The 14,816-nt window shown below is 47.9% G+C and overlaps 1 protein-coding gene across 2 annotated transcripts in view; it reads right to left on the bottom strand.

The window, feature by feature from the left end:
• LOC144149454 (uncharacterized) overlaps window positions 1-12,815 on the bottom strand; it is a 46,348-nt gene extending 33,533 nt beyond the window's left edge. For both annotated transcript variants that reach the window (XM_077681025.1, XM_077681027.1), the window contains exons 1-2: window positions 11,812-12,815; window positions 6,174-6,327 (exon numbers count right to left, since the gene is read on the bottom strand). In XM_077681025.1, the coding sequence (XP_077537151.1) occupies window positions 6,174-6,327; window positions 11,812-12,023 (366 nt within the window). In that variant the 5' untranslated portion in view covers window positions 12,024-12,815. The remainder of the gene's footprint in view (window positions 1-6,173; window positions 6,328-11,811) is intronic.
• Window positions 12,816-14,816: the final 2,001 nt, after the last annotated feature.

Below are 14,816 nucleotides of genomic sequence, written 5' to 3'. Positions count from 1 at the left end.
GGCGCGTGGCAAAGAAGAGCAGAGGAATTAAAGAAAACGACGCACTACGCCTCGTACAGGCCTTCAAGATCACAAGCATCCCATACTCGGCACCATTCTTAAACCTATCAAGAGCACAGAAGGAAAAGCTTAACACCATCGTTAGAAAGGCAACCAAACAAGCCCTCGGACTGCCTGTATATACATAAACTAAACGGTTGTATAAGATGGGCGTCCATAATACCGTGGAAGCCGTGCAGGCAGACCTTTGGAACGAAGGAGTGCGCCTAAGGGGAACTAAACACGGGAGAGAAGTCATAAGAAAGGCTGGATGGAAACCAGAGCCAACGCAGGCAATGGATGGGGCCGGAACAACGGCGGGCCAAGATCACTACAAAACCCCTCCCCCGTAACATGGCGCCTGGATAAGACAACGTCAGAAGAGAAGCCACAACCCCAACGTCATATATGCTGACGCGGCTCTGACCGAAGGCTGCAACAGGGCCGCCACAACCGTAACGACCAGGGACAGACTCATCGGCACGGCATCTGCGAAAACCACGTACACCACCACTGCCATGGAAGTGACAATCGCTTTGGCACTATCCCAACCTGGAGTCTCGCACGTAGTCACTGACACCAAAAAGGCCTACGTAGGCTGCCCCAGGGGGGTGATTTCCTCCGAGGCAGCAAGAATTGTAACAACCCACACAACACCGGGCACAGAGATAAAGTTAGTCTAGACAACCGCACATTCCACGCTTGCCGGCAACAACATCGCTGACTATTACGCCCGAGAGATGTTCCGCCGGGTACAAGAAAAAGCGGGCAAAGACTTACCAACACCCGTCACCACTTATAAAAACATCAGCACGATGTATAGAGAACAAAGACAGAAACTTCCAGAGCCACGTCCAACCCACAACCACAGGGATCAGTCTATATTGAGAATAATACAAGCGGGATGCTTAGATGCAAGGGAAGGAACAACGCACATTCTAACAAAGGACGACAGAGTAACACACCACAAGCACCAACTAGCCCAACATGCCACCCTTTTGAGATGCTTAGCACACCCGACGCCAGTACATAAAATGTACTCCCAACAATACTCGGACATATGTGCTTTTTGTACTCCAACGGCAGGAACCTTACGACATAGAATATCGGAATGCACAGCACTAAAGACACCTAAACCACAACACCGGCCCCCTCCCCCCGCAACCCCCCCCCCACCCCCCAATTCCACAGCCCGATGGGAGAGCCTTCGGTCCAGGCCCTCCAGTAACGTCAACGCGGACCTAGCGGCCCATGGGCAGGAGGTGCTGGACAAGATTGGCGCCTGCGAATAAAGCCCCACTCCATCGACGGCCTTACAAGGCCACTCTTCTCTCAGTAAAAGTTATTACTATTACTACTACTCCCTCTTTCCTCTTCTCCGGTAGTCCGCTCCTTGCCCAAATTGGCGACCTCCTCCTGTAGCTCACAGTACCCGTGTTTTACCCGCGACGGGTAATCAGTGGCCCATCAATGCCCGCGACCAGGTGGGATTGGCTTGCGAGGGCTTCGCGCAACAGTAGGCAAAATTTCCACGAGCGCCTTCTGGATTGCTGCGGCAATAATGGTTTGAATGTTGGCTTATATCTCGAGAATAGGGCTCTAACTTCTTTCAGTATTGATTGGCATATGAGCTAATGTTGGTGACTATGTCCACCCGCAGCTGTTGAATCTCACGGCGAGGTTCGTCCTGTGAGATTTGTGCCATCGGTGGAGGCACCGAAGAATTGGACATTGAACCTGAGCTTTGTGGTGACGGTCACGGTTTCTTGGGGCTATCGTGACGTCTTTGATGGGTCTGACGCAAGCCCTGTGCGTGGTGATTGGCATTTGTCAACTGTGGCACCGGAGTAAGCACACGAGTCTGAGTTGTAACGCGGGATGGTGGGGGGCTGCTGGTGCTTCTGGCGGTGACCCTGACGCCGAACGGTTTGGTGGTAATGACGGATAGTGACCTGATGAGTCTCGTTCTGGTGGTTCACAGCACCCTTTCCGGCTTGACGGGACGTTCGACGGTTGTATTTGTGCTGGAAGGCCATCGGTGCTTTGTGGTTTCGACCACGGTGGTAGTGACGCCTATAGGTTTGCGGACTATGTCCACTGATGTTCCATGCCGCTATGAGGTGTTTATCCCCGCCGCGCTTTTTGGTGCGTGTTATTGTTGAGAGGTGCTCGGGATTCATCACTGTGCGTAGAACCCCTTAACGGTCAGCGACGTGTCTGCCTCACTCTGATTCCTTTGTTTGCTTCAATGCTCTTCTTACAACGGGGATGCGTAGTAACGTCGGAGCCACCGCAGTTATGGCACTGTGGCGAACTACCTGTGCAATCCGAGATACCATCGGCGTGTGTCTTGCCGCACGTGGCACAACGAGGGTGTTGAGAATGGTTGCAGATGTCTGCCTTATGCCCTATGCCTTGACACAGGCTACATATGACTGACATTGGCGTGCATGAAGCAACTGTCATCATGCAGATGTAGTACAGGACACAACGTGGGGTCTTTTGTCTTCAAAAGTAATAAGTGCTTTTTCACCCATGCACCGTCCAGCTATAATCCAGTGGTTGCGGTAAGAAAGCTTTTGTGGGAGTTTCTCTTCAGGATCGTTTGGGTCTAAACAATTATTACGCCGCGAACTTGGCGACCGGAAAAGGCCTCCTAGGCCTGCAGAGGGATTATTGAACTTTAGGTGCCAATCTGCGTGAATCCAAGGAAGGTGTCTAACACATGTGGTTGCCAAATATAGATGGCTAACGTATTAGATACCTTCAGAATAGAATTCGGTAGGCTCCTGGCGAGATGGCTAGTGGCAAAGCCTTGGTGCGGCCAAGGTGAACGTCTTGTGGCGACTAGTCCGAGAGGCAGTGGTCTTCTCGTGGCCTGAAAATTAGTGTGTCGTGGCGTCGCAGGGCGCGCGCTCTTCGCCGGAGTATGTTAACGCGGAGCGGCTGGCGCAACTTCTCTTTTTTGGCTCATGTGCTGTTGGGTGACGTCTGTCCACGCGATACCCGGGAGCTAATTTCCGCCGGTTGGCTCATGTGAGCTACCCGAGGCTTGCAGCTCTGGCAACATGGCTGTGCCCACGTGTTCGGCATAGACAGCATAAAACGCGATCTTGTGGTTATTAGACCTGTGAGACGCGAAATTTTGAAATAACTTAGGTGGTTGAGTGGGTCCTGTAAAGAAGTCGCTTGCCTGAGCCCTCGTTGTAAGCTGGGAGCCACCAACGCTGTTGTTTATTGTGGTGGTGGTACGGCGGCAAAGGTAGTCGGCGTCGAAGCCGAACTGATGTCAGCCCTCGGTGCCACCCAAGTGTCAATTTCGTTAGCTTCTCCGGAAGCAAAACGCGTCGATGGTAATGGTGATGGTATTTTAAGGGACCTCACCGCAAGACACGGCCGTCACATTCCTCCTGCTTTTGGCCGCGCAGCTTCCACAGAAGCGTGGTGGCGAAGATGGCCTGGTCTGTTAAAAGTCCATGCTTTTGTAGAAACTTTGCCACCCCGTGGCGGAGAGTAACTTCCGGGAACTGTATAGTAGTTTCTGGGCCCCCCAAAAGCACAAAACGTCCAAAACTTACGGGCATGATGCAAGCGCACCTTGCTCCTTCATGCACCGTTGGCGGATCCCGGGAGGGTAGCGCGCGCCACCGTTCGTTCGGTATCACGCGATCACTTTCTGAGACGTAACAAATATGCGCTGTGACCGAGAAGACTGCAGACCCCGCTTCGTACAAATTTCTAAATAGAATAGTACAGTAACCGTCAGTGCATTTTTGTAATCGTATAGCGCCAGTGTCAATATTATCATCGTCAACAACAGCCCACTAGGTACGATACAGAACGAAGGCCTCTCTCATCGACCTTCAACCGCTCCTTTTCTGCTCTGCTCGAGTCCATTCTTTGCATCCATGCTTAGTTCATCCCTCCAACGCTTTATTAGTCTGACCTTTCTTCTTGACCCGACTCTCCGTATTTACTCTGCTACCCTGGTGGTCCATCATTTTGTCTCGCAACATGGCCAGCTGAAGCGAAGTTTTCCTTATTTCAACTGGGAAATTATCTGACACAGTTTCTTCACTGATCCAGGAAGATAGTTTCCTGTGCCTAAGCGTTACTCCTATCATTATTCATCCCATGGCAAATTTCGCCGACCTAATTTGGCTTTCCAGTTGTTTAGTCAGGCCCCAAACATTCGCTCCATATGGAAGCACCGGGAGGATGAACTGCTTGAATGCCTTTTGAGGGGTAGGATAGCTTACTTTTCATTACTTGAGATTGTCCTCCGAGGGAACTACAGCGCATGCCAATCCTGCGAGGGATTTCTCCCTCGTGATTGGCGTCAGGGCTTGCAATGAGCCCCACGTAGTTTATTCTTCTACGTATTCTATCGTTTCGTAAAATATGTGGAAGAGGGCACCTCCGGCTTGCTATAGTCCCTCAGAAAAGTTTCCCCTCTCAAACATGAGCGTCCGCCACCGAATTTCGAACCTGTGCATTTCTTAAGCTTTTTTATTTCTGAGCCCGCTCCGACGTTGCTGCATTATTTCACCAGCCCGCATATCTCACCATATTAGTTATCTACCTTAAGTTGCCAGTCCACATATTAAAACGACCTCTTTTTCTATGACCTTCTATACATGTACGGCAAACTACTGAAATTACCTTCTCAATTTCGTCATTGCCATTTCCTGCACATCAAAAGGTTTGCGCCAGCTGTCTACACAACTTTCACAATAAAAACGTGTGGTAGTCGAAAGTATATCCATTTTAACCACGCCTGATGTAATAACCTTCCAGGGATCTTTAAGGAAAAAAGTGACGTAAAATGGATGTGATACACCGGTAAATAAAGAATGATTATGCCGCACGATATGAAAATAACGTAGTCCAATAATGACCGGGGGAACACCTGGGAAGAAGCGTTAAGGCAGTGTACAAAGAATGTGTGGTTTTTAAAAGGATATAGTTCGAAAGAAATGATAAGTATACATGCAAAATGCGCCCCTTCAAACCTGGGTAATTAAACGAACGAATGACAGGCAGTAGAGGTTGATAAATATACCTATATTGCTCAAGTTTCAGCACCTATCCTAATCACCATAAGAAAATCCATCGCAGACTTTCGACACATGCCTGCGCATTCGAGCAACCACTCACAGCAAGTAATTAACACGAAGCAAAAGATTACTGTCACTAAAAGAAAGATATGCGAGGTATGCTTATTGCACGTCTACCGCATTCACAGTGTTCAAGCACGGTCAATGATAAATCAGGTGCATTTCTAAATGCTCGTTACTGAATGGCTCGGGTCTGTGCCAGTTGGTACATCTTCGATGGGAATCAGCTTGAATAAAACGAACACAAAAGCAGTGTGTCGTGTATCTCCCTCTTCCTTTTGTGTTCGTTTTATTCAAGCTGATTCCCATCGAAGATGGTCTTAACTGGTTTACGCCTTATAAATGGTTATTCCGTTGTATTACCCAATGTTTTGTAAAATATTACCTTTGGGGTTTGTGTCGAATGCACTGCATCGTTAACTTGCTAAAATGAATAACAGCGACGTGCTGAAGAATGCAAGACAACATTTAGGCTCGTGCGTAATCAACTCGCCAGTCGCAGACGTTGCGGGGTATTCACTACCACCCCCGTCATCATCGTCGTCGTCATCATCATCATCATCACCAACATCTTTATCAGCCAGCTCAGGTCCACTGCCAGGGGAAGGCCCCTCCCATTGACCTCTAACCGATCCTATCCTGCGCTACTCGAGTCCATAGTTTACCCCGAAGTTCCGTATTTCATCCCTCCATCATATTGTTGGCCTTCCCCTTCTCCTAGATTCATTACTTCGTATCCACTCTGTTGCCCTAATTGTCCATAGGTTGTCAGTTCGCCTCGCTACATGGACAACCCAAGTAAGTTTCTGTTTCTTTATTTGCACTATGATACCGTCGACCCTAGTTTACGATATCATAGTTCATACCTCACGAGGTCTGAGAAACTGCTAGCAGTCACAAGTGGCCCCTCATCTTTGCGCACGAAAAACGATAAGGAAACCTGAAGAATTCAGTTGATAATGTCCCTACCACAGCAGCCAAAGGATCGCGGTGGTTGTCCACCGCTGGCGCACTCACGTGTAGCAGATCTCTAGCCTTTGTCAGGAGGTCCACCAGAGCCTTGTGTTGTGCTATGACATTTAGAAGCCCATAATGCTTCACATTCTCTTTTGCGAGTTTCTCGAGCTCGGCACGAGTTGTGGAGTTTTGCAGACCCGGCAAGGTCAGGGAACTGAAAAGCATGTCATCATAAGAGTGTTAGTGACCAATTACACCCCGCTATTAAACTGATATCGTAAGATATCTTTCTTTAATTTTGCATTTAGTTTTTATTGAGAACAAAGGCTTTATTCAGCCAAGAAGGCATATTAACAATTTTTGAAACAGTGAAGGCCGAGGGCCCACAGTTTTGCACCCTTTGCTCCTCTTTTTTTTGACTGAATAAAATGTTTTCGAGAATACACAGGGATGATGAGATTATCGTCGTTAGCTGCAGCGATTACAAGATAACGTTCACGCACCGACTACATGGCGTAATGTATGCCGAGTCCATGTTGCTGCAAAATACTCAGTTCTTTCTTTGTTCCGAAGTTGATTTGGGGTTGGGTCTTTGGTCACTGCCTGTCAACCGTCAGGCGAGAGCGACACTTGCACTTACTAGGAAATACCATCCTACACACTAAGTTTAGCTCCACGATCGCATACAACGGCAGCTCCCATGGTTGGTACTAAATCAGAACCGTGGCATGCAGAAGATGGGTCCATTTGGGCTTACTGGCTCAGATTACGCGCGGCAGCGCTTCTTGTGGGATCACCTGTGCAGGTCGGTGCGAGAGTAAGCCTGTGCTTGCGGCGCCTCCCTACGACAGAAATGTTGCTGGCGTCCCGAGCTTCTCTCCTCTGGACCTTCGAAGTTCCAAGCGAAAGATTTTAAATGGGAGCTTTCGTTTGCTGTTCTGGTGGTTTCAGAGGAGCCTGCTGGTGCGGTTGCGGCACCTTTCTGGCCGCGTGCGGCGCGGTGTAATACGTGGCACCATATAGCGCTGGCCCTGAGTACCGTCCCCGTGATCTCAGAGAACCACTCGCGGGGGAGGCGTCGGGAAGCTACACGAGGTAACACTGGCATCTCTGCGCAAAGCCCAAGCGACATGCCCTAAGATCTGCTTGCGGGAACGCCGGCGTCTGCAAAATCCCCGGTTTGTGAGACTATACTACGTCTATCGTTCAAGCGGGTGGCTTCTTCGCTAAGGGGGTTGAAGCGTTTACCGTTTCTTGTTACGTCTCGTATTTTTCAGTGAGTGCACCCCCGTGTGCTCAAAGTTCTGAAGAATCACCATCTACACCAATCCCAATAACACAGTTAAAACTCGCTTGGCGATTACTATACTCTATTTTGGAATGAATCAGGTTCCTCTGGCGCAGTTTTTGTCCGTCAGACTGCACGTGGTATTTCCGACACGGAAACCAAGATAATTGTTTTTTATGGGTGATATACCTTATGAATTCAATTATCGTTTGTACTGGCATTCGTGTTTTTAGGTTAACAGATAAATATTTCGGTGTTTGGTTTCCGTATTTTCCCGGTGCGCTGCGATTTCTGACCTTATTGGGGTTTTGATGGACATAATGACAGCTTTCCGGTGACTTCTGGCCTCGGCTATTTTCGTTTGCAATTTCACTTTTCAGATGTTACGATGGCCTCAAATTCAAATGCGTCAAACATCTCAGATTCCAGATTCGCAATCGCCACGCTGTTTTCTACTTCTCGGTTAGTCTCATCCAATGAATCGTTTTGCTCAGTCAGAGTTTTCATAGGGTGAGTCAACTCATGTATCGGTAGTTTCTCGACGCAAAAAAAGTCGTCAACGTCTCAGGTCGCATGTGTTAATCACTCCCGCACGATCCGCCGTCTTTCGATGATGGTCTCCATGGTTCACTACACCGTCCCGGACGTCAATATGCATGGCTGGCGATCAGGCTCACGGGGCAGAAATTATCGCCATCGAACCGGGAGTTACATAGCCGCGAAGGCGCATATCATGTGTATCAGCAATGGTGCAGCAGAAATGGGTTCCGTTCATTGTTTCTTCTTCTTAGCCGGCTCCCAGCTTTATCACTGGTTCCTTGAATGGCTGCGTTCGCTCTTGTTCCGCGGAGGTGAGGAGGAGGTCGAAGGTGCGCCGCAATCCTCTCGGTGCGGCGCACCACTGGAGGTCCCTTGTTCCCTGTTCGCCCGCCGGTTCGTCGCAAGCTCCGAGAACGTCGACCAACAGGTTTTCGGCACCAAAACATGTGGAAAAAGGGACGAGCCGCGAAGACACGTTTTGAAGAGTGCTTTTAATACAACATGATTTTGATGATGAGCACGAAGGAGGGGAGGCGTCATCTTTTTCAACACCTTTCTCCCTTCCGGATACTGCGATTTTTCCTATTGTGTGTTTCTGCGCGACTGCGCGAGGTGTGTCAGCTGTCTTGTAAATCGCGTCTAGCGTGTGACCCTGTGACTTCACCCCCGATGCACAGAGGCTTCCGAGTCGAAGCGACAGAGTGAAAGAGCCTCACACAAAAAAACAAAGCACAGGTTAGAAACGCTTAGCATGGGCCGTGGGTGATACTGCCAACGGCAGCACCCCAATGGAGTGTCTTCTACCCTGCTTCGCTGCACCGTTGCCTCTCTTTGTGAATGAGAGCAAAATGTTGAGGAAGTAGGTATTAGAATACGCTAATACGCTAGGCGTACTTCTTTGTGCGAGAAAGACGAGAGCACCTAAAAACAACTTACCATCGCATCCTCATTTTCTGTCGCGTTCTCGTCTTCTTACGCTAAGAATATTGTCACGCAGCCAAGAACGATGCAGGCTTCTTCCAGTAAACAATGTTTATTTGATCGAAATGGTGCTCCGCCACAAACTAGGAGTAAACACAAGTGGCGAAGACGAGGTACCAAAGCCACACGCACAGTAGAGGGTCAGTGAATGCACTGCCGCGGCGAATGCCCCAGCACTTTTCTGTTCGCGTTGATCTCTAAGAAACCATCAATTACGTCGAGATCATTAGCTCTCAACGAAAAACGTTCAAACCTAGTAAAGGCGGGGCGAGACACTCTCCCTATTAAATAAGCAATCCTGTGAACCATACAAAGGAAAGGGACAGAAACACGTGTTTCGCTTCGACCACAGCTAACCGGGCACCGCCATATGCTGACAACAAAACACATCAGTGAACTAAATAGAACGTATGGCTTACGGCAATATGCATAAGTGTCCTCTCTACCTAGCACTAAGGCTACGTCACGCACAGCGGCACTGTCTGATCCCGTGGAAAGCGCGACAACAGCACAGATTCCAAACCGAACAAGAATATGGAATGTAGGTTCTCAAATATATAGCCACCAGCCTCGGGAGTTGAGTGGCTAAGGCTTTGTGTTGCTAAGAACAAGGAAACGTGTTTGAGTCCCCATCGTGGTGTCTGGCTTTCTGATGAAGGGGGGATTGCGGAAGCGCCGGTGTGTCGAGATTTCTGCACACGTTAAAGATGCCCTTGAGGTTAATATTAATCCGGTGTCAACCACTATGGTGTGCTCATAGCTCAGAAGTAGCTTTAGTGCGTTAAACTCTACAAGTACAAATGCACAGCTTGGTTGCAGCTCACATGGCGTGATCTCCTAGTTTGTTTAGTTCACCGCGTCTATCGCCTTATCACATCGCAGTAGTTTGGCATAATAGATGGGCTAAGTAGTTTGAGCCATGTCACTGCTCAACGCCACGTTCCTGGGCGCGAATAACAAAGACAATTATACCAAGCTGAACTTGGATGTGTTCACGCTGAAGTGAAATTAAACTAGTAAAAAACAAAAATATTGAGAGAAAGATATCTAAAAAAAGGAGACCTCGAGCATTCCTATTATCAGTGTAGTTAATGTGAAAGTATTTATTGGCAATTTATTTCGTCTGCTTGTTCATGCCGAGAAAAATAGATTTGACTGCAGCGCCGCAGGCGAGGAGACGGCCCCGTCTTATTCCACCCTTCGCTGCCACCATGTGAGAGAGAGGTGAGAGTTTAAGGACACCTTCGCTGCCACGACGTGCGTACTACACCATTTTTGGAGCCTGCTTTATAAAAACTCATGATGTTTCACAGCCAATCGAACTTTACCTCGCGCATTTGCGGGGGGGGGGGGGGGGGGGGGGAAGGAGGGGGTGTTTCAACTTAGCCAACCATTTTCTCGATTAGCCATTTATGCATTCGATCATTACCCGAGCGGCGCAGCCTGTGCACGAGCACTACACTCCTGTTAACCTTACTGAAAACATTTCCGCATTTTTGTTTCAACTGTTGATTTTTTTGGGCGCGTATACAGTAATACCTCGTTAACTCGAAGTAGTAAAAACCGGGAAATATTTCGAGATAAGCGGATGTTCGAGATAAGCAAAGTTGCGTGAATTGCCATGAAATATCGAGTTCTTTGCACAAAAGGCGCTACTACTTAGCAGCTCTTAAACACCAGCTTTCAATCTTGCTTTTCATAAAGGTTTTAAAGAGAAAAACAACATACAGGAGACGTTCACGGGCTGGGTTTTGTAGCACTGCAATTTTACTTAGCAGAAAAGAACTGCGTAAAGCTGGTCTGCTTTGCGGCCGCACTCGGGCCTATAGTAAGAAATCCTCTAGCTGCTTGACGGAGTTGACGCATTGCATTAGCCGATCTTCCCCACCGCTGCACTCAACCTTATTTCGCAGCAAGCCCAGCAAATTCCCCGTTTCGACATATGTCGGCACCTCTCAAGGAGGTTCGTCATCATCGCCCACGTCTTCGCCGTCCTTTTGTGGCTATTTTAACGATTTCGGCGTCCGAAGTTCTCCTGTCACGCGCACATCCTGCTGTACCTCTGCGCATGTCTCTACCGTCACATGACGCGCCACGAAGTCGATATGCCTCTAGGCTCAGACTTCACGTTTAAGGAAAACATCGGCTTTGTGATAGTCGTGGCTAAACGAGAAAGAAATCGAGGGGCTTATGCGCGGCAGCATCGTGCGAATCTTGTGAAACGGTACGCGGCGGCGAAATTTTCGTTCCCCTCTGTCAAGATTTCGAGATATCCGCAGTTTGACCCAAAAATACTTCGAAATAAAGGGCACCAAGTACATAGGACGTATAGGAAATAGTTCGGTGCCACGGAAAATTTAGACTTAGCCGATTTTTCGAGATATCCGAGTTCGACTTAACGAGGTATTACTGTATATTGTCTGCAAAGAGCAGCTAGTTGCACACTGTCATGCCACATTTTTAACATTAAAAAAACGTAGATGAATTTCAAATCGGGCAGAATAAATGATTGGTCGAGCTGGTGATCCATTTCAAATCTGCAGGTAAGAAAAGAAAAAGCAGTGGCGAAAGGGTAGAAACACAGGACGAACGCTCTTTGTCCTGTGGGCCGTCATTCTCGCCGATTTTCGCTGAGCTGTAGTGTTCAAGTACGAAGTGGGGTAGAGGTGGGAAACAGTGCTGTGTGAGTGGTTCTTTCAATAAGGGTTTACCTTTTGCACCGCAGTGCCACCCGCAATTAATTAAACTAGGTGCGTTATAATATACACCAACGTTCTTCAGCAGCGAATAAGAGCAGGTTCCCTACAGTGGGCTTCAGGGTTTGCTGAAAATAAGAATGTTTTCAGAATACCCCACCCGCACGTACTGACAGTAAAGGTGTTTGCTTACTGAACGTCAAAGCCTATTCCGCCACCAGTTTTTTTCAGCGGCTTCATTTGTTGCTGGAACATCAACCATCCATTCTTCTGGAATTGCGGCCTCAGATTGCCCTCCACGATGATCGGAGTGAAGTACAGGTAGTTGCAGACGCCATCGTCCGGGTACATTTTCTTCACCGCAGCATCGGCTCCCACAGTGCACACGAGTTCTTTGTCTGCCATAAAAACGGGGAGTCAAGAGTGACCTCTCTGGGCCCACTGGGACCTACCTTGGTACAGAACATTTCGAAAGGCCGAGAAACCGTAGTTACCGGAGAGTCGCTCCATGTTAGCGTCCAGCTGATACAATCCAGTAAAACTTGAGGCCGCACGACGACTGGCCAATCAACTTTCTGTCCATTGGTGGGGGTTGGCGGCCGCAAATAACACAAGCAGGTTCCTGCTACTTCATAGACTACCACTGGGAAATGCTTTTGGAGTAGGCGCTGCTTTCCTATGTTAGAAGTGTGCGATAAAACTGTACCGACTGTTATCAGGATGAAGCCTTGTCTGCAACGAACTAAAGCAATATTTTATCTGCATTTCCCATTTCAAGCAATAAATACAAAGCCGACGGGTTTGTCCCAGGACAAAGTAATTTTCACTGCTCCATGTAAGGCCCACCTTCAGTCTCTATCATCTGAATTTTAACTTGTTGTTCTAGGCTATTACTCCATCCAAACTAAGCTTCAGGATGTGAAATGGTGCAAACACTTGTTTTAGGCGCTATTTTAATTAAGATGAAAATGCGAGAGTGATTGTCTGCACACTGCCATGACATACCCCCAAACTGAATTTCCGTATCTTTTCACCATTGTGGTTGATGGCGTGTGACCACACGTATTTGACAGTGTCAGCCCCAGGACCAGCGCCCTTGTGGCGTGTCTATAGAACAAACACCCTACGAAAATTGCTCTGTTTTACTGTGTACCCTCCTCACGTTGTGAGGGAAACATACACGGCTATTTCCATACTATTTCCACGAAATAGTATAGAAATAGGCCATGCCATACGGGGACGACCTGTGGTGGGGAGCATGGGGGCGGTGATGATGGACGATAGTGGAAGGTCTTTGGCCGGATTTCGGGGCAGTTGCTTATAACTGCTGTCGGGGTTGTTCTCACATGCTAATGATTGTAACAATATTATGATAATAGTATAAGCAAAATAATAGCAACTACGAGAGAAGATAACAAGTGACGTCTCGTCCAGAGGAGGAAATACTAGATCGAACTGGCATAGTTTGGTTGAAATATGCGGGGGGCCACACGAGTGCAAGAACGTACTGCTATTAGAAGATAGCGGTATCTTTCTACAACCACGCGAAGCAATACGAGTTCGCTTTAATTTGAGGTTCCTTAGGCATCATTTTGTTTCCATGCAGCTCAAATATGACAAAATTTCTCGGGGAACAGATTCGTGTGGTAGTCCCTCGAATGAGAATAGGCAGGGAGAGTTTATTCCACCACCAGTTGCGCAATTAAGGAAGTTGCCGCTTTTTGTTCATAACGTGCTCACTTTCGCAATTTTTTCAGGGTACGGGAGAAATTAGGGCGAGGCCTTAATGTGTTTTCTCGCTATCAGCGCTATATCCCCGCTTTAAAACGAACACGCACCCATACGGCGCCATCCACAGTGCCTTCTGCTCTGCAACCTTCCATTTCTGAGCCCTGTTTTCAACCGTTTTCCATATACAATGAGTGCTTTCCTACTCCTTTCCCTTCCCTCATTTCCTGCCCCAAGACATGCTAAACGTTCCGGATCCCGGTGATCAGCTTCGACTGGTCAAAAAGGAGGCGACCACCCTGGGACCTCTCAAACGAGATTTTCTATCACCCATTGGTCTGAATATTACTTGATCAAAATAAAAGTTACTCCTCCTGATCCTACTTATGGACTTTAACATTTCAAGCGTATTTCGTTTAGTATTCTCGGAGGCAGTGCACCCGCATTGAAATTTTGTATACTCGCTATCGAGCTGCCGTACAAGACCAACCTTGTGAAATGTTGCGGTTTCTACCTGCGCGCTCTTAACACTAGCAATATGCAATTAATTTCTGACACGAAAGATGCCCAAATACTCGCAAGCAACAAGGCCCGCTCACAAGCGCGAGCGGGGATATCCGGGCCGAAACAAATACATACACACACACGCACGCACGCACGCACGAAAAAAAGGGCAATCGGTACCACACCAAGAAGCAGTCTCCCATTAGGCGTTAGTTCACAGAACAAACATCCTGGAAGGAAAGGTGTATTCATGAGGTAACCATGGGTCATGTAATTACGAAATGCAGCCGACAAGCTTTCGATCATCCGCAAGAACTGTAGGGAGACATGAAACATCAAAAGACCTGACTTGTGAAAATGCAGCATAGGCCACAGCCAGCTGATGCACCCCTGTTCTGTTAGGCGCCCTGAAGTTGACCAATCAAGACTTGCGCAGGGGGAAACGGGGGATAATGACTTGCCACTTTCTGCCTAGTTGTTTGCGAGAGTCTTTAAAACCCCACAGTTTTATTTGCTGAATATATAGCAAACTGTAAGGAAAAATGCATTTCGGTCTCAGTGTGTGGCATCCTTGCACAAATTGGCTTACGGCACCGTGGCCAGTAGAAATTCTTGTGCGAATTCTGTTTGGACCTTCTACTTCAAGTAAGAGATTGGTTTCTTGTATACGAGAACCTCTATAAAGCTCAGGAAGTATTCTTGAGTTTCTGTTGGTTATCACAAAACACGATTCAACCACGCTAGACACAGTCGCTGGCTTAAAGAGCCCGGGAAGCCTTTTGTATTGTTACTTTTTCGTTTCCGCCTTAATATTTATTTCGGTGCGATTTTACCTAGCCGTCTGCGATAAAATTTTTTTTTGGTTTTCCACATACCTATCAACCACATAACGCTAGGCATAAAGCCGGTGAAGGTGCTCTTTTGCACTGGCTCGTGACATCTGTTTATTGCCAGGCGGCAAATTTA

The sequence above is a fragment of the Haemaphysalis longicornis genome, unplaced genomic scaffold (assembly GCF_048455015.1).
Source record: "Haemaphysalis longicornis isolate Haplotype H1 unplaced genomic scaffold, Haemaphysalis longicornis Haplotype H1 scaffold_8, whole genome shotgun sequence".
Classification (NCBI taxonomy): domain Eukaryota; kingdom Metazoa; phylum Arthropoda; class Arachnida; order Ixodida; family Ixodidae; genus Haemaphysalis; species Haemaphysalis longicornis.
This window is presented reverse-complemented; position numbering and strand designations above follow the sequence as displayed.